The sequence below is a fragment of the Hyla sarda genome, chromosome 5 (assembly GCF_029499605.1).
Source record: "Hyla sarda isolate aHylSar1 chromosome 5, aHylSar1.hap1, whole genome shotgun sequence".
Classification (NCBI taxonomy): Eukaryota; Metazoa; Chordata; class Amphibia; order Anura; family Hylidae; genus Hyla; species Hyla sarda.
Window position 1 is genome coordinate 40,211,872 of NC_079193.1, and position 26,744 is coordinate 40,238,615.

General features: G+C 43.0%; 1 protein-coding gene across 8 annotated transcripts in view; it reads left to right on the plus strand.

Moving 5' to 3' along the window:
• THNSL1 (threonine synthase like 1) overlaps window positions 1-24,747 on the plus strand; it is a 64,909-nt gene extending 40,162 nt beyond the window's left edge. For 2 of the 8 annotated variants that reach the window (XM_056519312.1, XM_056519314.1), the window contains 2 exons: window positions 10,433-10,536; window positions 22,090-24,747. In XM_056519312.1, coding sequence (XP_056375287.1) covers window positions 22,134-24,314 — 2,181 coding nt within the window. In that variant the 5' untranslated portion in view covers window positions 10,433-10,536; window positions 22,090-22,133 and the 3' untranslated portion in view covers window positions 24,315-24,747. Of the gene's footprint in view, window positions 1-7,031; window positions 7,307-10,432; window positions 10,537-16,442; window positions 16,531-17,250; window positions 17,345-22,089 lie in introns of those variants that run through there. The other 6 variants (XM_056519316.1, XM_056519315.1, XM_056519313.1 and 3 more) reach the window with 5 other exon arrangements.
• The last annotated feature ends 1,997 nt before the right edge of the window (window positions 24,748-26,744 follow it).

Here is a 26,744-nt window from a genome sequence, read left to right on the forward strand (position 1 = left end):
TGGTGTAGAAACCTTCTTTCCTCTGTGGTGAGGGTGTGATGAGGGCAGATGGAATTACCCTAGGGGCAGATGGCATTAACCCCTTGTGTTTGTGATGCCAGGGCATGGTTTATCCTCTACACCACCCAAAGGAATACCACTGGATCCTGGGCAAGGCACGGGGGCAAATAATGACTCCGATGCCAAGTTAGGGAACAACGGCAGCTTTACTGAGTCAGACAGATGTAACAGTCTATAAAGCTTGTCTAGGCCCACAGAGGTTACCAGTGACTTCAGAGACCTACGGGCTTGCTGGGACTTATGGTGGACTTGGACAATATGCTGCAGAACCACGCTGACTGAAGACAGATTGACTTGGACTGACTTGACAATGACAGACTATGACTGACTTCACCCCTTCTGTAGCTTACCAGGCTTTGACTTGACCTGTGGGGTACTGGACTTTAGGATCTGTGGCTGCTTGACTGACTTCAGGCCTCTTTTGGACTCCAGACTTACACCTAGGACCAGTGCCGTTTGAAGGAATTTGGGGGCCCCAAGCAAAATGGACATGGAGGCCCCCCCTTGATGTTCACGCACATCACGCTCTAGGGCCGGTGTCAGGACGTAGTATCGCCGGCCCTTGAATGCTGGGAGCGCGACGTGAGCGAACATCGATACGAGGCCCCCACATTAGGTGCAGCACAGTTCCCCCACGTTAGGTGCGGCACAGTTCCCCCCACGTTAGGTGCGGCACAGTTCCCCCACGTTAGGTGTGGCACAGTTCCCGCCACGTTAGGTGTGGCACAGTTCCCCCCACGTTAGGTGCGGCACAGTTCCCCCCACGTTAGGTGCGGCACAGTTCCCCCCACATTAGGTGCAGCAGAGTTCCACCCACATTAGGTGCAGCAGAGTTCCCCCCACATTAGGTGCAGCAGAGTTCTCCCCACATTAGGCTAGCATTGTTCCCCCACATTAGGTGCAGTATAGTTCCCCCACATTAGGCAGTATAGTTCCCCACATTAGGTGCAATATAGTTCCCCACATTAGGTGCAGTATAGTTCCCCACATTAGGTGCAGTATAGTTCCCAACATTAGGTGCAGTATAGTTCTCCACATTAGGTGCAGTATAGTTCCCCCACATTAGGTGCAGTATAGTTCTCCCCACATTAGGTGCAGTATAGTCCCCCCACATTAGGTGCAGTATAGTTCTCCCCACATTAGGTGCAGTATAGTTCTCCCCACATTAGGTTCAGTATAGTTCTCCCCATATTAGGTGCAGTATAGTTCTCCCCACATTAGGTGCAGTATAGTTCCCCACATTAGGTGCAGTATAGGTCTCAACATTAGTATAGTCCCCCACATTAGGTGCAGTATAGTTCTCCACATTAGGTGCAGTATGGTTCTCCACATTAGGTTGGCAGTATAGTTTACCCCACATTAGGTGCAGTATAGTTCTCCACATTAGGTTGGCAGTATAGTTTACCCCACATTAGGTGCAGTATAGTTCCCCCACATTAGGTGCAGTATAGTCCCCCCAGATTAGGTGTAGTATGTTCCCCCACAGACATACAGCCTCCAGCCATACAGTGTATGGCTGGAGGCTGCATGCCTGTTTACTGCTCTACTTCAGTGTTCTGACCACTGCTCCTTTTGTCCGGCCACCATAGCAGTAGGTCTCGGGACTGGAGGAGCGGTGGTCAGAGCACTGAAGCTGATGTGCCGCTGGTCACTTACCATGCTGGCCAGCGCATGTCCTGTTCGCTGCTCCGCTCCTCCGCGTTGCTTTCCAATGGGCGCACGCACGGGACGGGGCAATTGCCCCGTTTCCCCCCCCCCTGGATCTGCCACTGCATGCATTATATACACACACAGCACACTGTACACATTACATACTGTACATGCATGCTTCATACACACACACCATACTTTATACATTACATACTGTACATGCATGCTTCACACACAACACACTGTACACATTACATACTGTACATGCATGCTTCATACACACACACAACACACTGTACACATTACATACTGTACATGCATCATACACACATAATGTACACATTACATACTGTACATGCATCATACACACACACACTGTACACATTACATACTGTACATGCATGCTTCATACACACATACAACACACTGTACACATTACATACTGTACATGCATCATACACACACATACTGTAAACATTACATACTGTACATGCATCATACACACACACACTGTACACATTACATACTGAACATGCATCATACACACACTATACACATTACATACTGTACATGCACCATACACACACAACATACTGTACACATTACATACTGTACATGCATCGTACACACATACTGTACACATTACATACTGTACATGATGATACACACACATACTGTACACATTACATACTGTACATACATCATACACACACATACTGTACACATTACATGCTATACACACACACACACACTGTACACATTACATACTGTACATGCATCATACACACACACTGTACACATTACATACTGTACATGATGATGCACACACATACTGTACACATTACATACTGTACATACATCATACACACACATACTGTACACATTACATGCTATACATGCATCATACACACACACACTGTACACATTACATACTGTACATGCATCATACACACAGTACACATTACATACTGTACATGCATCATACACACACAGTACACATTACATACTGTACATGAATCATACACACACATACTGTACACATTACATACTGTACATGCATCATACACACATACTTTACACATTACATACTATACATGCATCATACACACACAGTACACATTACATACTGTACATGCATCATACACACACACTGTACACATTACATACTGTACATGCATGCTTCATACACACATGCAACACACTGTACACATTACATACTGTACATGCATCATACACACACATACTGTAAACATTACATACTGTACATGCATCATACACACACACACACTGTACACATTACATACTGAACATGCATCATACACACACTATACACATTACATACTGTACATGCACCATACACACAACATACTGTACACATTACATACTGTACATGCATCGTACACACATACTGTACACATTACATACTGTACATGATGATACACACACATACTGTACACATTACATACTGTACATACATCATACACACACATACTGTACACATTACATGCTATACACACACACACACACACTGTACACATTACATACTGTACATGCATCATACACACACTGTACACATTACATACTGTACATGATGATGCACACACATACTGTACACATTACATACTGTACATACATCATACACACATACTGTACACATTACATGCTATACATGCATCATACACACACACACTGTACACATTACATACTGTACATGCATCATACACACAGTACACATTACATACTGTACATGCATCATACACACACAGTACACATTACATACTGTACATGAATCATACACACACATACTGTACACATTACATACTGTACATGCATCATACACACATACTTTACACATTACATACTATACATGCATCAAACACACACAGTACACATTACATACTGTACATGCATCATACACACACACTGTACACATTACATACTGTACATGCATGCTTCATACACACATGCAACACACTGTACACATTACATACTGTACATGCATCATACACACACATACTGTAAACATTACATACTGTACATGCATCATACACACACACACTGTACACATTACATACTGAACATGCATCATACACACACTATACACATTACATACTGTACATGCACCATACACACAACATACTGTACACATTACATACTGTACATGCATCGTACACACATACTGTACACATTACATACTGTACATGATGATACACACACATACTGTACACATTACATACTGTACATACATCATACACACACATACTGTACACATTACATGCTATACACACACACACACACTGTACACATTACATACTGTACATGCATCATACACACACTGTACACATTACATACTGTACATGATGATGCACACATACTGTACACATTACATACTGTACATACACCATACACACATACTGTACACATTACATGCTATACATGCATCATACACACACACACTGTACACATTACATACTGTACATGCATCATACACACAGTACACATTACATACTGTACATGCATCATACACACACAGTACACATTACATACTGTACATGAATCATACACACACATACTGTACACATTACATACTGTACATGCATCATACACACATACTTTACACATTACATACTATACATGCATCAAACACACACAGTACACATTACATACTGTACATGCATCATACACACACACTGTACACATTAAATACTGTACATGAATTATACACACACATACTGTACACATTACATACTGTACATGCATCATACACACATACTGTACACATTACATACTATACATGCATCATACACACACTGTACACATTACATACTGTACATGCATCATACACACATACTGTACACATTACATACTGTACATGCATCATACACACTGTACACATTACATACTGTACATGCATCACACACACACACAGTACACATTACATACTGTACACATTACATACTGTACATGAATCATACACACATACTGCACACATTACATACTGTACATGAATCATACACACACATACTGTACACATTACATACTGTACATGCATCATACACACACACACACACTGTACACATAACATACTATACATGCTTCATACACACACACTGTACACATTACATACTGTATATGCATCATACACACACACACATACTGTACACATTACATACTGTACATGCATCATACACACAATGTACACATTACATACTGTACATGCATCATACACACACATACTGTACACATTACATACTGTACATGCATCATACACACACTGTACACATTACATACTGTACATGCATCATACACACACACTGCACACATTACATATTGTACATGCATCATACACACACACTGTACACATTACATACTGTACATGCATCATACACACACTGTACACATTACATACTGTACATGCATCATACACACACTGTACACATTACATACTGTACATGCATCATACACACATACTGTACACATAACATACTGTACATGCATCATACACACACACTGTACACATTACACACATACATGCTTCATACACACACAGATAGAATAGATCAGTGTTTCCCAACCAGGATTCCTACAGAGGTTGCAAAACTACAACTCCCAGCATGCCCAGACAGCCTTTGGCTGTCTGGGCATGCTGGGAGTTGTAGTTTTGCAACAACTGGAGGCACCCTGGTTGGGAAACACTGGTATAGATACACACATGCACTTTACATATAGTCATCCACAGAAGTAACACACACACAGGCACAGTACATAGACATACACATATGTACACACACTTATATATCCACACACACATGCTTATACACACACACACAAGAAAACAGTGAGGGGGTGGGCAACTTTACTATTGGTTGCTAGGGATGTTGTTGATAACCTCTGACAAGTGTATTTGCATCATTCTAATTAGCCTACAAGTGAAAAGAAGGAATATGCGCATATGCGGAAAAAAGTGATTCGGAATTTCGAATATATAGCGAATATATTTGCAATATTTGCGAATTCGTGAATTTGCTTTATTTGCGATAAAAATTTGAAATGCGAATATTCGCGCCCAGGACTAGTTACAATGACATGACACTGGTTAATCATTCGTCAATGGTTCTTAAAGGCATAACAATTTTAGATACAATACACAGCATAAAGATAACCGTACAAGGTGAACAGGTGCAGGGGGGCCCAGGGGACACTGCAGGCAGCTGCCTGACGGGGCAGCCAGGGTACAGGGGTACAACTCCTGTACCGGGCCACCGCACCTCTAAACGTAGAGGATGCCACCTTGTTATAGATACAGTTCTGTGTATGACTGACTTGCTGTATGGCAACCCATGCTTGACTTTAATGACTTGTATAACTGACTTGACTTGAATCGAATCCCTGAGATTTTAGTGCTTACCGCTAGGCTTGTCATTCACCTGGGTGCCGGGTTATGACTTAGCAGGTACACAGAAAATGACAATGAATTAACCATAACATAACATTAGTAGATATAGAGTCCTGAGTAGTGTGGGCCCAAGACGGACACTGAAAGCAACATCTGCCACACAGGATGGGCAGTATGCTATATTCAGGACTGGGTCACCACAAGTACACCCTTAATTAGTAAATAAGATGTTGGTTATACATGCACTCCATGTTCCAAAAAACAGGAAACCTTGTTCTGTTACAGTCCATTTAATTTTGCTGTATGCAAAAAACATTGTCAGTACAGGTTATATGCCAACTACTACTATTCATTAATATATCACCTACTAAGCCTGGGAGACTGAGGACACCTCCTGTTCAGCTCAGGTATTCCAGCAACTTTGAAAAGATCTAAATGCATTATACCAGCCATTGACGTGAATCTCAGTGTACATGAAGCATTCTGCCCCCTATTGGTTCTATTACCCCGCTGTGCACAGTACATACTGTATAATACCTGTCACTTCTTTATTTGCGTCTATGTTGTTTCCGTTGTTTCCCTGTATTAAATTAAAGGGCAACTCTAATCATGTTCCTGATGGCAGGATATGTCAGTAAATATTGGGCCCGCTTTAGATCCTGTGACTTGCTTGCAGACTATGGCGAACCTAGTGATGGAGTTGCAGGAAGTCCCATACAGGTCTATGGGACTTTCAGCAACTCAGTCTCCAGACTGCAACAGTCTCCAGAAGCAGCCCCGATATTTTTCAACATATCTTCTGCACAAATAGAGGTACTCCTTAAATGGTCACTATCAGAATCAGAAACTTTTGATATGTTGTACATCTTTGCAAAACATTAACCTTTCTAACATACTACATAAAAATGTTATCTCCTTTTTATAGAAATTATGGCTTAAAACAGAAGACCACTAGGGGTCCCCATAGCATCCACATCATCATCCTGTCTGGCTGCAGAATCATCTTTGTCCCAGCTGAAGCAAAGGCTAGGACAAAGCAGCCTGCAGTGACCCAGCACAGAAAACTCAGGGAGGAAGTGAATGCCTTGGAAACACCCCTTCCTGAGCAGCAGATGTCAGAATGCGTGAGCAGAACAGAGGGATTTGCTAAATACAGAAGCTAGACACATAAAAAAACATATAAAGCATCTGCATGACCTAGTGAGTAATATATGTAAGCATTATTTTCATAGTAAATTCATTTTCAGCCAAAATATTGATCTCAAGTGTCTGTGAGTGGATCCTGCACGCAGATTTATAGCGCTTTAGCCAAAGCCGTTCTTACGCAAATCAATAATCTGCATTATGCTGCTGTTTCTGAAGAACCGGCGGGGAAGAGCTGTAAAGACGGCTTTTATAAAGCTAACGTGAAAATCTCTTGGAAAAGAATATTAGTAAATCCTGACTGACAATCTGGTAGTTGTACACGGCTGCACAAGGAATCCCAGATATATATATATATTTTTCATTCAATCACATTGCCGGAACCAACTCTTCAGAACCCGCTGGTGATCGGCTGCTGGCGCTGACCCGATAATTCCCTTACAGGGGCCCAAAGGAGTTAAAAAACTAATACACTCCATAATAACTAATGCAAGGTCTAATAAGGAAGGGGTTGGGTGCATGACGTTTACCATTGGTGTTTTTGAAGGTCTGATTTATGTGCTGCCCCTGCACCCCCTTTATTGATCGTGCAGCCATTACAAGTCATACAACAAATTACAATCACACATAGCATGATAGTACAATACACTGCAAAGGAGCTAAACATCGCAGGGCATTCTGCTCTAACACTCCGCTCAATCCTGTAAGAGAGGGATGTGGGGCGGGGGGGGGGGGCATGGGAGTCTATGGGGAGGGGGCGGATCACAGGACCGAAACTACAGGACAATAACTTCAGGGGGACATGAGGAAGGAGAGGGGTCTTCACTCCTCTTCTTCATCGACGACCAGGCTGTCCAAGATGGCATAGTCTCTCAGCAGGCTTCGGATGAACCTGCGGCAGTCCCGGACGGACATGTTCTCCCTGTTGATCACAAGGCAGTTCCAGGAAGGCCAAACAGCGTGGTGTCAGGAAGTTAAACAGATTTGTAAATTGCAAACAGATTTTCTTAATCCTTTCAGTACTTATCAGCTGCTGTATACTACAGAGGAAGTTGAGCTGTTCTTTTCTATCTGACTCTCTGCTGACACCTCTGTCCATGTCAGGAACAGGAGAGGTTTGCTGTGGAGATTTTCTCCTACTCTGGACAGTTCCTGACATGGACAGAGGTGTCAGCAGAGAGCACTGTGGTCAGACAGAAAATAAAAAAATAAAAAAAAGAACTTCCTCTGTAGTATCCAGCAGCTGATAAGTACTGGAAGGATTAAGATTTTTAAATAGAAGTGATTTACAAATCTATTTACCTTTCTGGCACCAGTTGATTTTAGAATTTTTTTCCCCCCACTGGAGTACCCATTTAAAACAGTTCATAAGGTGCCAGGCCTCCTGGATGGCCTCCATTTCATAGGTCCTAGGGAACAGACCGTAAAGCACCGAATGGTACGAGAGGCAGTTCCTGGTTACTGAGTCTCTGAGTTCAGGTTCCAGGGCGTCCAACAGACCTTGTGCAAAGGGACACTGCCAAAAGATGTGCAAAGATGTTTCCTCCACGAAGGGGCACTGGGGGGCAGTACTGGGTTCTGTCCAGGTCGCGGGCATACATGAACGACCTAACGGCCATCCACGACAAGTCCATATGTCCATTGGTTAGCCACGTTGGCCCAAACAGTCTCTGCTGTAGCCTCGGGGATAGAGCCCCAACTCCTTAGCTCGGATGAGCTTGTAGATAGTCTTTGGCTTCCACAGGTCGGGCTTCAGTCCTTTCAGCTGGTGCTCCCGCACAAACAGGACAACCACCGCACCCCCTGCACTAGAAATCACACCCTGTATCAGATTTTTTCCTACATAGATATAAAGTGTATGGGGTAGCCCCAAAGATTCCCTGGCCAGAAAGTTAGTGGAGTCTGGCAGCAGCTTATGCCCCTCTGTCTAGCTCTGGGGGTGATACTGGTGCTCATTGAGGTGATCCAGCCATGTATGGAGTATTACATGCAATGCTACATGGGAAATAATTATGCAAACTCATTCTCCTCTAGTGCCACCTATAGGTAGCTACCATGTATGTAAAATTTTCACCCATATAATGTTTATCCAAACTTTGAACCTCCAGCTGTTGCAAAACTACAACTCCCAGCATGCCCGGACAGCCGTTGGCTGTCCGGGCATGCTGGGAGTTGTAGTTTTGCTACAGCTGGAGGTCCACAATTTGTAGACAACTGGCCTATGTTTGTGCTGATCTGTAATCTTCCCAGATTAGGACAATGAACTGTATGAGCTACAGTACTATGCACAGCTAAATGTATGGACTAAGGCTGTCCGGGCATGCTGGGAGTTGCAGTTTTGCAACAGCTGGAGGCACCCTGGTTGGGAAACACTGCCTTAGGCTGGGTTCACACCACGTTTTTGCAATACAGTTCCCATATCAGGTTTTTGATGAAAATGTTTTCCTCAAAACTGGACTAAACTGTATCAAAAAGTTTGTAAAAATTTTAACCCTTATACGGTTTGAAAAAGAATGTCCGTTTGCATCCGTTTTTGAGAAACGTTTCACTCCATTATGAATAAAGTTTCACTTGTTTGATTGAAATTCCAAGAAAAAAACTTTGCAAAGTAAAAAAAACTGTATGGTGAAAACCTGATGGAACCGTACGCACATATGGTTCTATACGGTTCCCATTTTAAAAAAAACGTATATGTTTCAATACGGTTTTTCACCCGGACCAAAAACCGTGATAGGCTACAGTTTTGGGTACGGGAAAAAAACGGACAAAACCTTACAGGATGCAAAACGGACACAACCTGATGCATCTTTTGGCGTATGGTTTCAATGGAGAGTCAGTGCATACGGGTTTCAATATGGTTCCGTACAGATTTCATATTGAAAACGTATACGGGAACTGTATTGCAAAAACGTGGTGTGAACCCGGCCTTAGACAATTTTGATCAACAGCTTCTCTCAGGAAGGATAGCTGTCTTTCTAGTGACTTCCAAACTGTGGACCTCAAGATTTTGCACAACTACAACTCCCAGCATGCCCGGACAGCCAACGTCTGCCTCTGCTGTAGTCATTGTCCAGTCCTTGAAACATAATAGCAGATCGTGCTTCTCGCTGGGTGCATCCTGGTTGGGCGTCTGCAGCCCAGCAGCAGTGTTGCCCCTTTAAGATGTTTCCTCTTTAAATCAAGGGAAGTGAAGCATGCTGGGAAAGTGTCATTGGGAGGAGAGAAGATTACAGACCTGCCTTGTGCTATTGGTGACAGTTCACATGTAAACAGCCCCAGGTCTGCAGGTAAGAGCACAGCCTTGTAATAGTATAAATACAATGTATACAGCATTACAGTGCAGGATTTAGATATCACTGTGCAATCTTACATTGCGTACAGAATGACATGCACGTGAACTTAACCCTTTATGCAGAAAACAATTGAATTATAATTTATTATGTATGGGGCCCTTTGGCAACTTTGGAAACGTAACAAGCTTAGTGTACGGAGCTTTGTTGACCACCCCACAAAGCGCTGGCCGACACGCCTTCTCCATGCATCTCTATGGGTGAGCATCCGGCTCTCGCCATTAGAGATGAGCGAACTTACAGTAAATTCGATTCGTCACGAACTTCTCGGCTCGGCAGTTGATGCCTTATCCTGCATAAATGAGTTCAGCTTTCAGGTGCTCCCGTGGGCTGGAAAAGGTGGATACAGTCCTAGGAAAGAGTCTCCTAGGACTGTATCCACCTTTTCCAGCCCACCGGAGCACCTGAAAGCTGAACTAATTTATGCAGGATAAATCATCAACTGCCGAGCCGAGAAGTTCATGATGAATCGAATTTACTGTACGTTCGCTCATCTCTACTCGCCATCCACCTGTAAGGCTAAGTTTCCAGTGTTTTTTTTTTTTTTTTTTTTTGCATTTTTTTGAATACTGCAACTGCAGTTTTTGTGCCAAAGCCAGAATTGTATTCAAAAGGAATAGGAAATATAAACACTTCTCCTCCCTTAGGTTAAGTTTCTACTTGTTTTTTTTTTTTTGGGGGGTGAAAAAACGCCAAGAAAAACGCCAATTCTGCCGCATGGTGTTTTTTCGGCCAAAAAAACGCTGCGGCCAGATGTTAGCTGTAAATAAATGAGAAATCGCAAAATTCTTTTTCGACTTGCCGTTTTTCAGTTTGGCATTTTAAAAAAAAAATCCTTTTGGCGTTTTTTCACTCTTGTTTTGGCGTTTTTCAGCTCCTTGGCGATTTTGCAATATCGCAGCATGTTGAGCCACTGGCGTTTTTTCCCCTGAAATCGTGGCATTTTTCTCCCATATAAGTCTATGGGAGTAAAAACACGCCAAGAAAAACGCCATGTGGGTTTTAACTTTGGCGCTTCTTCAGGCGGTTTTTATGGATGAAGATACCTTTTTTAATAACATTTCGTAGGGTACCATTAAAAAATATATATAAAAAAAGATACAGTAGTGATGGAAAAAATTGTATTTAACGAAATGTATCTTTTTTATAACAAAATTTTTATAAATTTTTAAACAGGAATCAATTTATGTGGGCGGGCAGGGCACTAAAAATGTAGCCGACAATAATGAAAATGTAGTGTGTTTGTCTATACATAATACAGGAGGATCACAGCGGGTGTCAGGAGTGACATCTACTGTGATCTTTCCTTAAATGGGCACTGTCATGAAGTAAAAAAATTGATATGTTGTAGTACTTAAGTACTACAACATATCTCTAATATAAACAAGTTTAAAATCACTTTTAAATTCGGCCACTAGGGGTCGCCCTCCTAGTGGCCGAATGCATTCAGCAGTGACGTCACTACTGGATTTCGACTCATTTCAGCCTGGCAATGAGTCGAAATCCAGTCACTGCGGTGCTTGCTCCCGCCTGTCAATCAAACAGGCGAGAGCGAGCACGCTGATAACTGGGGCTGCACTGCCCACTGTCAGGCTGCTCCATTAGCCTCGCACGTGGCCCCACCCGCCCCGTTACCCTGTCCGGAGGCAGCGCGCGCACTCATTGCTGCGCTGATCCTCCGGATGGGCAAGTCTGATCTGAGGTCTTATAAGGGGAGCGGAATGTCTTCTTCTCGGGCGGTCGGAGGGAGGGGGGTGTTGCACGGCGGGGTCTGGGGGTGATGGAGTTTGGGGGAGCGGAATGTCTTTTTCGGGTGGGCGGAGGGAGAAGGGTGGGGGGTGTTGCGCGGCGGGGCCTGGGGGAGCGGGATCTGTGGCAGCTGCGGCTGAGACTGTTTTCACCCCAGGGTGCCTACAGTAGTTTCCCCACTACAACTCCCAGCATGCCCTGACAGCCAATAGATGTCAGGGCAGGCTGGGAGTTGTAGTGGTGAAACAGCTGGAGGCACCCTGTATAGTTGAACTAAGGGCGGATGTCGGGCCCCCCCAGCAGGCATCAATGACGTCATGCCTGCCGGGGAAGTCTGCCTGGTAGTGAGCACACTACCAGGCAGAAAAAAATGCATTTTTAATATAGTAAAAAAAAATGTAAAGGCAGGGAGGTGGTTAGGGATAGATGGGCAATAGGCAGGGACAGAAAGAAAAAAAAAAGGGATGGTGGGAGCTACCCTTTAACTACAGATACTACAGCTCCCAACATGGAACAGAGTGTGCTCCATGATGGGAGTAGTAGTACCTGCAGATAAGGAAAGATCACAGCGGGTATCACTTCTGACACCAGCTGTGATCCTACTATCTATTGCAGAGATGTGGAGCGGCTCTATACAGCGCTCGCATCTCTGCTCTATACTCCGGCCAGTGATGTGAACATCACTCATTCATATTTCCCTCTGAGAGCTGTGATTGGCTGCAACCATCCGGCCAATCACCACTCTGGGCAGAAAATATGAATGAGTGATGTTCAATTCACATCACTGGCGGGAGTATAGTGCAGAGATGTGAGCGCTGTATAGAGCCGCTCCGCCTCTCTTCTATATTATGGACGATCGCATCGGACGATATGTCTATTAGTACAGGTACTACTATACCCATCAAGGAACAGTGTGTTCCATGCTGGGAGTAGTAGTACTACCTAAAAAATGTCAAAAAAGAGAGGAAAAAGAAGTGAAACACACACACTTTATAAAAAATTTATTAAAATTTAGTTATAAAAAACATTTTTTTTCCATCACTACCGCATCCTTTTTTTTTTTTGGTACCCAACAAATTTAGTGTACCAAAAGAAAACGCCAAAGGGGCCAAAAAGGCAATTTCCACACAAATGAAAAAACGCCAGACACAGGAAATTGCACTGGTGTTTTTTCAGGCGTTTTTTCCAAACCAAAAAAACGCAGGACAAAAAACCAAGCAGCAACAGCCTGACGTTACCAGGGTGGGCTAGGACCATTGTTACTGGGCCTCCCCAGCCTAACTAATGCCAGCATGTTGAGGCCTAGGCCCAGGAGCTCCATTTTTGATGCTCCGGGCCTGTTGGTACCGGCTCTTCCCGGTACCCCTGTGGCGGTGGGTACCGAATTAATAATTGGGGGTTAGCGCTAGCTTCTTTTTGGGCTAATGCTAAGCCCTGGCTTAGTAATGGATTCCGTCTATTAGATAGCTTCCACTACTAAGCCTGAAAATTAAATTTAACCCCTTAAGGACTCAGCGTTTTTCTGTTTTTGCATTTTCATTTTTTCCTCATCACCTTCTAAAAATCATAACGCTTTCAATTTTGCACATAAAGTTCCATATGATGGCTTATTTTTTGCTTTGCAGTGACATTAGTCATTTTACCAACAAATCCATGGCGAAATGGGAAAAAAAATTCATTGTGTAACAAAATTGAAGAAAAATTTCATTTTGTAACTTTTGGGGGCATCCGTTTCTACGCAGTGCATTTTTCGGTAAAAATAACACCTTATCTTTATTCTGTAGGTCTATACGGTTAAAATGATACCCTACTTATATAGGTTGGATATTGTCGTACTTTGGAAAAAAATCATAACTACATGCAGGAAAATTTATGCATTTAAAATTGTCATCTTCTGACCCCTGTAACCGGTATGAGGGCTCATTTTTTGTGCCGTGTTCTGAAGTTTTTATCAGTACCATTTTTGCATTGATCAGACTTTTTGATCGCTTTTTATTCATTTTTTTTATATAAAAAGTGACCAAAAATACGCTATGTTGAACTTTGGAATTTTTTAGCGCGTATGCCATTGACCGTGCGGTTTAATTAACAATATATTTTTATAGTTCGGACATTTACGCACGCGGCGATAACACATATGTTTATTTTTATTTACACAGTTTTTTTTTTATGGGAAAAGGGGGGTGAATCAAACTTTTATTAGGGAAGGGGTTAAATGACCTTTGATACCTTTTTTTTCCACTTTTTTTTGCAGTGCACACACTGACCCTGATTTATCAATCTGTCTGAGACAGAAACTGGAGTGATTTTTCCAAGCAACCAATCACAGATCATGTTTTATATTTTAGGGAGCTCTGGTAAAATGAAAGCTGAGCAGTGATAGGTTGCTTGGGAAAATCACTCCAGTTTCTGTCTAAGACAGATTGATAAATCAGGGCCACTGACCTTTTACCCTAATCCCTGCAAAGCCATAGCTTTGCATGGATCAGCGACATAGGGGCTTGATTGCTCAAGCCTGTAGCTCAGGCTTGGAGCAATCAAACCCAGATCGGATGTGACGGAGCAAGGTAAGGGGGCCTCCGCTCGCATCCTAGCTGATCAGGACTAGTGTTGAGCGGCACATAGGCCATATTCGAATTCGCGAATATTCGCGAATATATGGACGAATATTCGTCATATATTCGCGAATATTCGCATATTCGTAATATTCTCGTTTTATTTTCGCATATGTGAAAATTCGCGCATGCGAAAATTAACATATGCAAAAATTTGTATATGCGAAAATTAGCATATGCTAATTTTGGCATATGCGAAAATTCGCTCACCTGTCTCACACAGTAGTATTACAGCCTTCTTTACACCACACAAGCTGGAAGCAGAGAGGGGTGATCACTGTGATGTGTACTGTGAAAAAAAAAAAAAAAAAAAAAAAAAAAGAATATTCATAATTACGAATATATAGTGCTATATTCGCGATTATTCGCGAATATGCGATATTCACGAATAAAATTCGCATTGTGAATATTCTCGAGCAACACTAATCAGGACTAGTGTTGAGCGGCATAGGCCATATTCGAATTCGCGAATATTCGTCATATATTCGCGAATATTCGCATATTCTCGTTTTATTTTCGCATAAGTGAAAATTCGCGTACGCGAAAATTAACATATGCAAAAATTAGCATATGCGAAAATTCGCTCACCTGTCTCACTCAGTAGTATTAGAGCCTTCTTTACACCACACAAGCTGGAAGCAGAGAGGGGTGATCACTGTGATGTGTACTGTGAAAAAAATAAAAAAATAAACAATATTCGTAATTACAAATATATAGTGCTATATTCGCGAATATTCGCGAATATGCGATATTCGCGAATAAAATTCGCATTTCGAATATTCGCGAGCAACACTAATCAGGACATCGCTATTTTATTGCGATGTCCCGATCAGACTGAGCTGCCAGGAAGCGTTTACTTTCACTTTCAGATGCGGCGGTCAAATTTGATCGCCGCGTCTGAAAGGTTAATAGCGCAGCATTATAGCTCGGCTATGACTAGCAGCCGGGAACGACCCGGTGTGATGCGGGGTCACGGCGCGTTTTAAACACTGGGACGAGGCTCAGGGTGTACAGGTACGCCCTGAGTCCTTAAGAGGTTAAAAAAAAACACGACACATTGGAAAAATAATTTTATTTAAAAAAAAAAAAATGCTCCCCCACAGCCTTCGTTAGCCATTTTATTAAATGGGAAAAAAATCCAGTTAATCCGCAGTAGTCCTCCGAATCCGCCGTAATCCTCTGCATACACGGATCTGAAAGAAGAAGAAAAAAGAAACACAAAAAATTAGTTAGGACATTTTTGGCGCTCTCCGCTGGGGAGAATGCCCATAATGCAATGTCTTCCCAAACAGAGAGCCTACAATTGTTGTAAAACTACAACTCCCAGCATGCCCAGACAGCCTTTGGATGTCTGGGCATGCTGAGAGTTGTAGTTTAGCAACAGCTGTAGTCTCCCTGTCTGGGAGGACACTGGCAGAAGGGTCTGGTCACATTATACAAAACGGACAATGTGAACAGAGCCTCACACCCTTAACAGCCTGGCTCCCGTCTGTAGCTCCGCCCCATAATTACATCATCACTAGGGGGCGGGGCTATACAGACACGGCATTGACAGGGAGCGAGGGAGGTAAGTGGACCTCGTCTTCTGTATACACTATATACAGCTATCTATAGATAGCTGTATATACTGTTTATCGCCCAAAGGGGCTATAGGAGCAGGGAGACTGTTGAGACCCAATTAGCTCCTAGCAGGCTATAACTACCTCCCCCTTACTACAATAAATAATTAAATAATAACTGACACAACAACAATTTAACTTTTCCGTGGGGGGGGAATCGTCCACAGCTTTATTTATAAAATTACTTATATAAATAACAATTTAACTGTAACAAAGACACCGATTGGCTTCTTACCAACCCGAGAGGTGCTGCCACACTGTCCTGTATGGAGGTCTACCCCGGGTTGACCCCGCTTTCACCGTCTTCTTACCACCAAGCTGTGACTTACAATAAACAGAGATACAAAAAAGGGAGGGACCATCAACGGCCGGGACCCGCGGCTAATACAGGACATCACCGAGCGCGGTGATGCCCTGTATTAACCCTTCAGACGCGGCGATCAAAGCTGACCGCCGCGTCTGAAGCGAAAGGGACACTAACCCGGCTACATCGGGAAGGACCTTACCTGCCTCCTCGGTGTCTGCTCCGTGCCGGGATCCCCTGCATGGCCGGCGCTCTCCATCGTAGTCATCACGTCGTCGCGCACGCCGCCCCCTCATCCAATAGAAGCGGCATGCGTAGCGACGTGAAGGCGGCGACGGAGAGCGAGGCAACCGGGCAGCAGAGACGATGGGGACACCCCGGGACGCAGCAACAGTGATGGAGGGCAACATCCAGGGCAGCGGTGACGAGCAGTGACGGGTCCGGAGCGGCGGGGACACGTGAGTATTACCTCCTATACCAGTGGTCTTCAACCTGCGGTCCTCCAGATGTTGCAAAACTACAACCCCCGGCATGCCCGGACAGCCAACGTCCTATAGGGCGAAAAATACGGTACATCACCAAAAATTCTTAAAAAATATGTTTTACCTAAAAACTTGATTTTAAACACTAAGAAAGACATTAAACATTTAAACATTAAGAAAGAAGCTTGTTGGGATTTGCTCCTGCAGCACGCTTACGTTCCCTGGGGCTTTCAGAAACACAGTTGCTAGGATACAGATATATGTACCTAGCACAGAATAAGTAACATGCACGTCAAAGAGGATTTTTCCCAGTGCAATTCTCCTGTGCTACATATGTGAACTACAAAAAAAGGATGGATGCTGCAAATCAAACTTACCATTTCTGTATAAAAGGTCCATATATAACATAGTCATCATTTGTTGGCTTTTGGAAGTTGATACCTTTCCACCGTTTTTTTTCCCAGCGCTTCAATCACCCAAGTGCAAACATGTCACTCAAAAAAGTGCACAAGGATGTGGTCTATCACATACCCTTCTCCTAAAGTGCCAAAAAAGGCACCTGCAAGGGTCCGTGAATGTTGTTCCCCCTTCGCCAAAGCTTAGGGGGGAACCAAAATGTTCCTGGCAGAAATTTTTTTTTTAAGTCCTGCAGCCTGGGCATGGATTTTTTTTTATTTTTTTTTTAAAACTGATTCCCGGAGTACCCCTTTAATACAGTACAATTTACCAACCCACATCACACTGCCGCTTAACCTATCACCGGCCAACTCAGGGCATTGCTGCAGCCAGCAATTAGCTTAGTGGTAGCGTGATGTGACGTGTCAGCCCCAGAAGCACCAGAGCAGGGGTCTCAAACTTAAATTATCTGGGGGCCACTGGAATTAGAGACTGGGTGAGGCTGGGCCACATGCACCCCTCACATATAATGGCTCCATCATGTGCCCCTCACATATAATGCCCTCACCATGCACCCCTCACATATAATGCCCCCCATCATGCGCCCTTCACATATAATGCCCCCATCGTGCCCCTCACATATAATGATCTTCTGTCTGTGCATGATGGGAGTTGTAGTTTGCAGCAACAGCTGGAGAGTCACAGTGGCAAAGTTCATGTGGGGGCAGAACCATTTCTCCTAAACTCTCAAAACCTTTCATATCTTCTCTAGACAACAGCATAATTAATTCTAGGGGCACAGCAACATCATTAATTTTGGGGGCACAGCGGCATCATTAATTCTGAGGGCATAGTGGCATAACTAATTCTGGGGGCACAGTGGCATAATTAATTCTGGGGGCACAGTAGCATCATTAATTCTGGGGGCACAGTGGCATAACTAATTCTGGGGGCACAGTGGCATCCTAAAAGGAGTACTCTGGCACGCACTTTTTTCATTTTATCCCGTACGGGCTGCAAAATAAAAGAAAACAAACTTTCTCTTACCTGCCAACGAGCCCCTGGAGCTCCGGTACAGGTGTTCGGTCCCCGGGCTGTATTCTTCTTACTTCCTGTTAGCCCGGCACGTCACACGGAGCTTCAGCCTATCACTGGCCGAGGTGGGACATCGTTGAAGCTCCGTGTGACGTGCTGGGCTAACAGGAAGTAAGAAGAATACAGCCCGGGGACCGAACACCTGTACCAGAGTGTACCGGAGCTCCGGGGGCTCGTTGGCAGGTAAGAGAAAGTGTGCTTTCTTTTATTTTGCAGCCCGGACGGGATAAAATGAAAAAAGTGCGCGCCGGACTACTCCTTTAATTCTGGGGGCACAGTGGCATAATTAATTCTGGGGGCATAGTGGCATCATAAATTCTGGAGTACAGTGGCATAATTAATTCATTGGGCACAGTGGCATCCGTAATTCAGGGTGCACAGTGGCATCAATACTTCTGGGGGCATGGGGCATCATTAATTCTGGGGGACAGTGGCATAATTAGTTCTGGGGGAATAGTGGCATCATTAATTCTGGGGGATAGTGGCATCATTAATTCTGGGGGCAGGGCACATTGTTTGTCGAAAATGTATTTGGGGGAATAGTGTGTGGCAGTAACATACCAGGGACATAGTATGTGGCAGTAATATACCAGGGGCCCAGTGTGTGGCAGTATTATATTCAGGGAGTACAGTGTGTTGCAGAATTATTTTCAGGGGCACAGTGGGTGGCAGTAATATTCCAGGTGTACAGTGTGGGGCAGTATACCAGGGGCCCAGTGTGTGGCAGGATTATATTCAGAGGTACAATGTGTGGGGGTAATATAGCAGGGGCCCAGTGTGTGGCAGTATTATATTTAGGTGGCACAGTGTGTAGCAGTAATATATTCAGGGGTGTAGTGTGTGGCATTAATATACCAGGGGACCAGTGTGTGGCATTAATATACCAGGGGCCCAGTGTGTGGCAGTAATATACCAGGTGCTCAGTACTTGGCATTATTATATTCAGAGGGTACAGTGTGCAGCAGTATTATATTCAGGGGTACAGTGTGTGGCAGTATTATATTCAGAGGCTACAGTGTGTGGTAGTATTATATTCAGAGGGGACAGTGTGTGGCAGTATTATATTCAGAGGGTACAGTGTGTGGCAGTATTATATTCAGAGGGTACAGTGTGCAGCAGGATTATATTCAGAGGGGACAGTGTGTGGCAGTATTATATTCAGGGCTACAATGTGTGGTAATATTATATTCAGATGGTACAGTGTGTGGTAGTATTCAGAGGGGGCAGTGTGTGGCAGTATTATATTCAGGGATACAATGTGTGGCAGTATTATATTCAGAGGCTACAGTGTGTGGCAGTATTATATTCAGAGGGTACAGTGTGTGGTATTCAGGGGTACAGTGTGTGGCAGTATTATATTCAGGGGTACAGTGTGTGGCAGTATTATATTCAGAGGCTACAGTGTGTGGTAGTATTATATTCAGAGGGGACAGTGTGTGGCAGTATTATATTCAGAGGGTACAGTGTGTGGCAGTATTATATTCAGAGGGTACAGTGTGCAGCAGGATTATATTCAGAGGGGACAGTGTGTGGCAGTATTATATTCAGGGCTACAATGTGTGGTAATATTATATTCAGATGGTACAGTGTGTGGTAGTATTATATTCAGAGGGGGCAGTGTGTGGCAGTATTATATTCAGGGGTACAATGTGTGGCAGTATTATATTCAGAGGCTATAGTGTGTGGCAGTATTATATTCAGAGGGTACAGTGTGTGGTATTCAGGGGTACAGTGTGTGGCAGTATTATATTCAGAGGCTACAGTGTGTGGCAGTATTATATTCAGAGGGTACAGTGTGTGGTATTATATTCAGGGGTACAGTGTGTGGCAGTATTATATTCAGAGGCTACAGTGTGTGGTAGTATTATATTCAGAGGGTACAGTGTGTGGCAGTATTATATTCAGAGGGTACAGTGTGCAGCAGGATTATATTCAGAGGGGACAGTGTGTGGCAGTATTATATTCAGGGCTACAATGTGTGGCAATATTATATTCAGAGGCTACAGTGTGTGGTAGTATTATATTCAGAGGGGGCAGTGTGTGGCAGTATTATATTCAGGGGTACAATGTGTGGCAGTATTATATTCAGAGGCTACAGTGTGTGGCAGTATTATATTCAGAGGGTACAGTGTGTGGTATTATATTCAGGGGTACAGTGAGTGGCAGTATTATATTCAGAGGGTACAGTGTGTGGCAGTATTATATTCAGGGGTACAGTGTGTGGCAGTATTCAGGTCATACATCCTCCACACTTCAGTCGCTCGTTTGTTCTTTCCTTCATGGCACTGAGGCCACTAGGTGTAAACCAGGCCTTAGCGTTCAACTCGGACCTTTACCAGATGTCAGACCTGAATAAGCGGAGCATCTCTAAAAATAGTTGAGTACCCCTGGTATAGGCTATGGCACAGCTTCTCCTTGGTTTGGTAAACACAGCTCATGCAGGGAGCCATTATATGGCCATGGATATAACCCAATAAAGTGAGATTTACTAGTTCAATATATATATTTTTTTCATTATTTTTGTAATAAGATCCTAGCAGTAAACAATATCATAGCGTCACAGATAACAGTACCCATTGTGCTTCCAGAGCAATGGTCCATTGAGAGGAGGAGGCTGAGCTACAATCACAGAGAATTTTTAATTCTGCAGATATTTATTAGTAGGAGACATGCTGGGCACGTCTCCAGGCATCACTGACCTTGTAGTATTGTTCATTACTGTCTGGAAATGATGTTAACCGTGCCATTTCCATCTAGCAAAGATTGTTGTAAAAGTCTCCAAGCTGTCAGCCGGAGGAAACACGCCACATGGTTAGGATATTAGTAGGTTTAGATGCCCCATAATGACTTATTAAAGGGATACTCTGGAGGAAATCAAATGTTTTCAAATCAACTGGTGCCAGAAAGTTAAACAGGTTTGTAAATTACTTCTATTTAAAAATCTAAATCCTTCCATCAGCTGCTGTATGCACCAGAGGAAGTTGTGTAGTTCTTTCCAGTCTGACCACAGTGCTCTGTTGCTACCTCTTTCTGTGTCAGGAACTGTCTGAAGCAGTAGAGATTTGCTATGGGGATTTGCTTCTGCTCTGGACAGTTCCTGACATGAACAGAGGTGACAGCTATTACCTGGACTTTATTATATGTATATGTTTTGTATATATTTGTCTCTACTTAAGTCTAAGTGTTTTAATGTTTTATGAAAATCGATAACAATCATTTTTCTTTTTCAGTGAGCCATACCAATGAATGTGGTGTTATCACTAATCTGAAGCAAATGGCAAGTCTGTGCCATCTACATTCCCTAAATAAAATGTCTAGGTTTCTGAAATCTGTGACACATTTCAAGCTAAGGAAGCTATGGCTTTCAACTCTCAGTTCTCTTGTTGGAGAGAAGAATCTGATTCTAATGGGACCTCCAGGTTCTGGGAAGACCTCTGTTGGCAAAGTACTTGGCCAAAAACTTGGTTGTCCCGCTATAGATGTAGATGACGACGTCCTTGAAAAAACCTGGAATATGAGCGTCTCCAATAAATTGCAGGATGTTGGCGATGAGCAATTTTTAGAAGAGGAAGGAAAAGCCCTGTTAAAGTTTTCAGCATCTGGAAGTGTAATTTCCCTTACGGGATCCAACCCTCTTCACCCTAGCAGTATGGAACACACTAAGAAAAACGGACTAGTCGTTTATCTTGATGTCCATTCACAGGACATTGTCGAGAGGCTTGAACGAATGAAAGTGGATCGCATTGTTGGGCAAAGGTCCGGCATTTCAATAGGCGACATACTTAGGAAGAGGAAACATTTTTATAAAAAGTGGTATGATGTGCGTGTATTTTGTGAGACGGGGGACTGTGTAGAAGTTGTTGCTGACAAAGTGATCAATTCAGTTAAGAGATATCAGGGTGTACATTCCGAAACCTTTGTTTCTACAAGATCTCAAGAGACCAACAAAGAACCATCAAAATTTTTCAGTGATGTGGTTATAGAAGGTTTGGCCAGTGATGGTGGACTTTATGTTCCCAAAAATGGCCTTCCCAAGCTTACCGCTGGTGAATGGAAACGACTTGTGAAATCGTCATACGCCGAAAGGGCTCAGATAATATTGGAGAGATGTATACACCCGGCTGATGTACCGGCTGCAGTTTTAGGTGAAATTCTTGAAAAAGCCTACAGTGACAACTTTTCTTGTAATAAAATCGCTCCGCTCAGACATTTGTCAGGAAATCAGTATTTTCTCGAATTATTTCATGGACCTACAGGTTCATTCAAGGACTTGGCCTTACAGTTTATGCCTCATATTTTTGCCTATTGTGTCCCGAAAGTATGTAACTACCTAGTCTTAGTAGCAACATCGGGAGACACCGGCAGTGCAGTCTTGGATGGATTCAGCCAACTTAGTGACCTTGACAAGCGGAGAATTGCCGTGTTTTGTCTTTATCCAGAAAATGGAATAAGCCAAGTGCAAAAATCACAAATTATCGCCTGCCAGGGAGAGAACGGATTAGCAGCGGGGGTCGAATCTGATTTTGATTTTTGTCAGAAAGCTATTAAAGAAATGTTTACCAATCCCAAATACACTGGATTTCTTACAGCTGAATATGCAACAAGTCTAAGTACCGCTAATTCTATTAACTGGGCCAGACTGCTTCCGCAGATCGTATACCATGCATCTGGATATTTAGATCTGGTGGATCAAGGTGTTATTACCTTTGGATCCCCAGTCGACGTGTGTATTCCTACAGGAAACTTTGGCAATATCATGGCTGCAGTTTATGCGAAACAAATGGGAATTCCTATCCGTAAATTCATCTGTGCGTCCAATCAAAATAATATTTTGACTGACTTTATAAAAAGTGGAGTTTATGATCTAAGAGGAAGAACACTGCTGCAATCCGTCTCCCCGGCCATAGATATCCTTAAATCTTCTAATTTAGAACGTTACTTGCATCTGCTGGCAAACCAAGATGGATGCCTTGTCAACAAACTCTATAGCCACTTGGGGAGTCAAGGTTATTTTCAGTTACCCGAAAACTTACTTCTTCTTTTACAGCAGGATTTTATTGGTGACTGGTGCTCGGAGACAGACTGCGTATCGGCGATCCGTGCCTTTTATGGTGCAACAGGATACATCCTGGACACTCACACAGCTGTTGCCAAAGTAGTTGCAGATAGGGTGCAGGACCGTACTTGTCCAGTTATCATATCATGTACAGCTCATTACTCCAAGTTTGCACCTGTTATTTTACAAGCTTTAGGGATTGAAGAAATTAAGCAAAATCCATTAACTCAGCTCCATGTGTTAAATTCCTTCCACCCCCTGCCGCCAGCTCACACGTCTCTATTAGGGATGCTTAAAGACAAAGACAATCGCACGAGCCAGAAATGCCAGGCCGATGCCAGCCACGTTATGGACTGTGTAGAAAACTACCTCCAAAGTTTATTTTTAAAGGTTTACTAAGGGCCAAGGCGGTAATGATCTCCTGGAAAAGCCAGACGTTTGATAAGGATAAAAAACACAATAGCAAAATAACTTCCGCCAAAACAGATTAGGAAAACGAGCAAAACATAGTAACATTGCAGGAAAGCTATTTCAATGCTAATTTGGAAAAAGGAAAGACCTCGGTAGAAACAATCTAAAATTAGGCTAAGAAAATGACTTATTTAAAGTGTTTTGCCAGGAATTCATTGTGAGCTGTAGGAAAACACGACACCAAATACTTAGTAACTGCTGTGGAAGGGGATACAACTGCTGCTGATAGCAGCCTATGGATTAGGGCACATGCATTGTGACTCCAAATGTACCGCACTGTATCTTCACATTAATGTGACTCATAATATATACAAGAATGTGGCCAGGAGAGAATAGTTCCACAATAAAGTTGTTGACCCCATCCTGTGTGTTCAAAGTGGTGTGTTATTGTGCTAGACAGAGGTGTAACATGATGCTCTTGGGACCAAATCTAAACTCTTAAAGGGTCACTCTCATTAAAAGTAATTTTTGCTATTGCACTCCTTATGGTAAATAAAAAATATTTCTGATTTACTTTGTTTATTTGTGCTTAAAAAAAGCTCAACAGCACATTTTCCCCCATCTTATACGCAGACTTTGGACCGAAGCCCAAACACAGGAAGTGCAGCCTGGAGTGCTGAGGGGTGTGTGTCCAGCCTCATCCAATCATATGCTGTTGGTTGGACACCCCCCCTCAGCACTCCAGGCTGCACTTTCTGTGTTTGGACTTCGGTCCCAAGTCTGTGTATAAGATGGGGAAAAATGTGCTCTTGAGCTTTTTTAAGTACAAATAAAACATAGAAAACTTCATTTTTTTTTTAAACAAAGTATATTAGAAATTTTTTATTTACCATAAGGAGTGCAATAGCAAAAATTGCAAAGGGGTATTCCAGTGGGAATTTTTTTTAAATCAGCTGGTGCTAAAAACGTTACACATATTTTTAAATTATTTCTATTTAAAAATCTTAACCCTTCTAGTACTTATCAGCTGCTGTATGCTCCAGAGAAAGATTTGTAGTTCTTTCCAGTCTGACCACAGTGCTCTCTGCTGACACCTCTGTCTGTGTCAGGAACTGTCCAGAGCAAGAGAGGTTTTTTATGGGAATTTGCTCCTGCTCCGGACAGTTCCTGACACGGACAGAGGTGTCAGCAGAGAGCACTGTGGTCAGACCGGAAAGAACTACACAACTTCCTTTAGAGCATACAACAGCTGATAAGTACTGGAAGGATAAAGATTTTTAAATAGAAATAATTTACAAACCTGTATAACTTTTAGCACCAGTTGATTTAAATTCATTTATTTTCAACTTGTTTTCCACTGGAGTTCCCCTTTCACACACATGTTGTAGTACTGGCCTCCTTATATTGGGCAGAGGCACCTTTTGGATTTACTTAGGATTAAATTAAACATCCTGACCCCTGCCTGAAATGAGTGGTGATCTATTATATGTCTCAATCTTTTGTGCGGCCCTTTACATCTATCATTTGTTGGCCTTGTGGTGATGTGCTGATAAACAAAGATTTTTTTTGGCAAGTTAAACCATGCAGTCAGCCTGGTCAATTGCTGGGCCTATTACGCAGGGAGATTATCGGATTGTGTAATGAGGTCCTTAGGGTCCAGGGCTGGGGTACCACAGTAACCTCTGCTTTTTCTTTAATTGTGCCTTTATTTACATAATTACAACATTTTAGCTTTCAGATCTATCTATCTATCTATCTATCTATCTCATATCTATCTATCTATCTATCTCTCATATCTATCTATCTATCTATCTATCTATCTAGAAGAACAGATTTGCTGCAGCACACAGAGTAGTGACAAGTGGTTTATTTCATTCCAATTGCAATTGGAATGAAATAAACCACTTGTCACTACTCTGTGTGATGCAGCAAATCTGTTCTTCTAGCGATACGGACACGGGACCTGGGACCAGCCGCTGCGTGCACCTACCTTTACACACCTTTGAGGTGCAGCCCACCCTGCTTTTTCTATCTATCTATCTATCTATCTATCTATCTATCTCTATCTCATATCTATCTACTATCTACCTCATAAGGAAAAAAATGGAGCAGCACAACTAAAAAAGAGGAAAAATTATGATGGGTGCCAGCAGGTCGTTGTCCCAGGTTACGGGTCAAACCTGATAGCCAAACCAAAAAAGATTCTGCAGCACTCCAAGTAACGTGCAAAAATTGGTGGATTTATTAGCCTGAGGGCATAGTGATGTTTCGACTGCCCACTTGCAGCCTTTCTCAAGCTGAAGCTTGAGAAAGGCTGCAAGTGGGCAGCCAAAACGTCGCTATGCCCTCAGGCTAATAAATCCACCAATTTTTGCACGTTACTTGGAGTGCTGCAGAATCTTTTTTGGTTTGGCTATA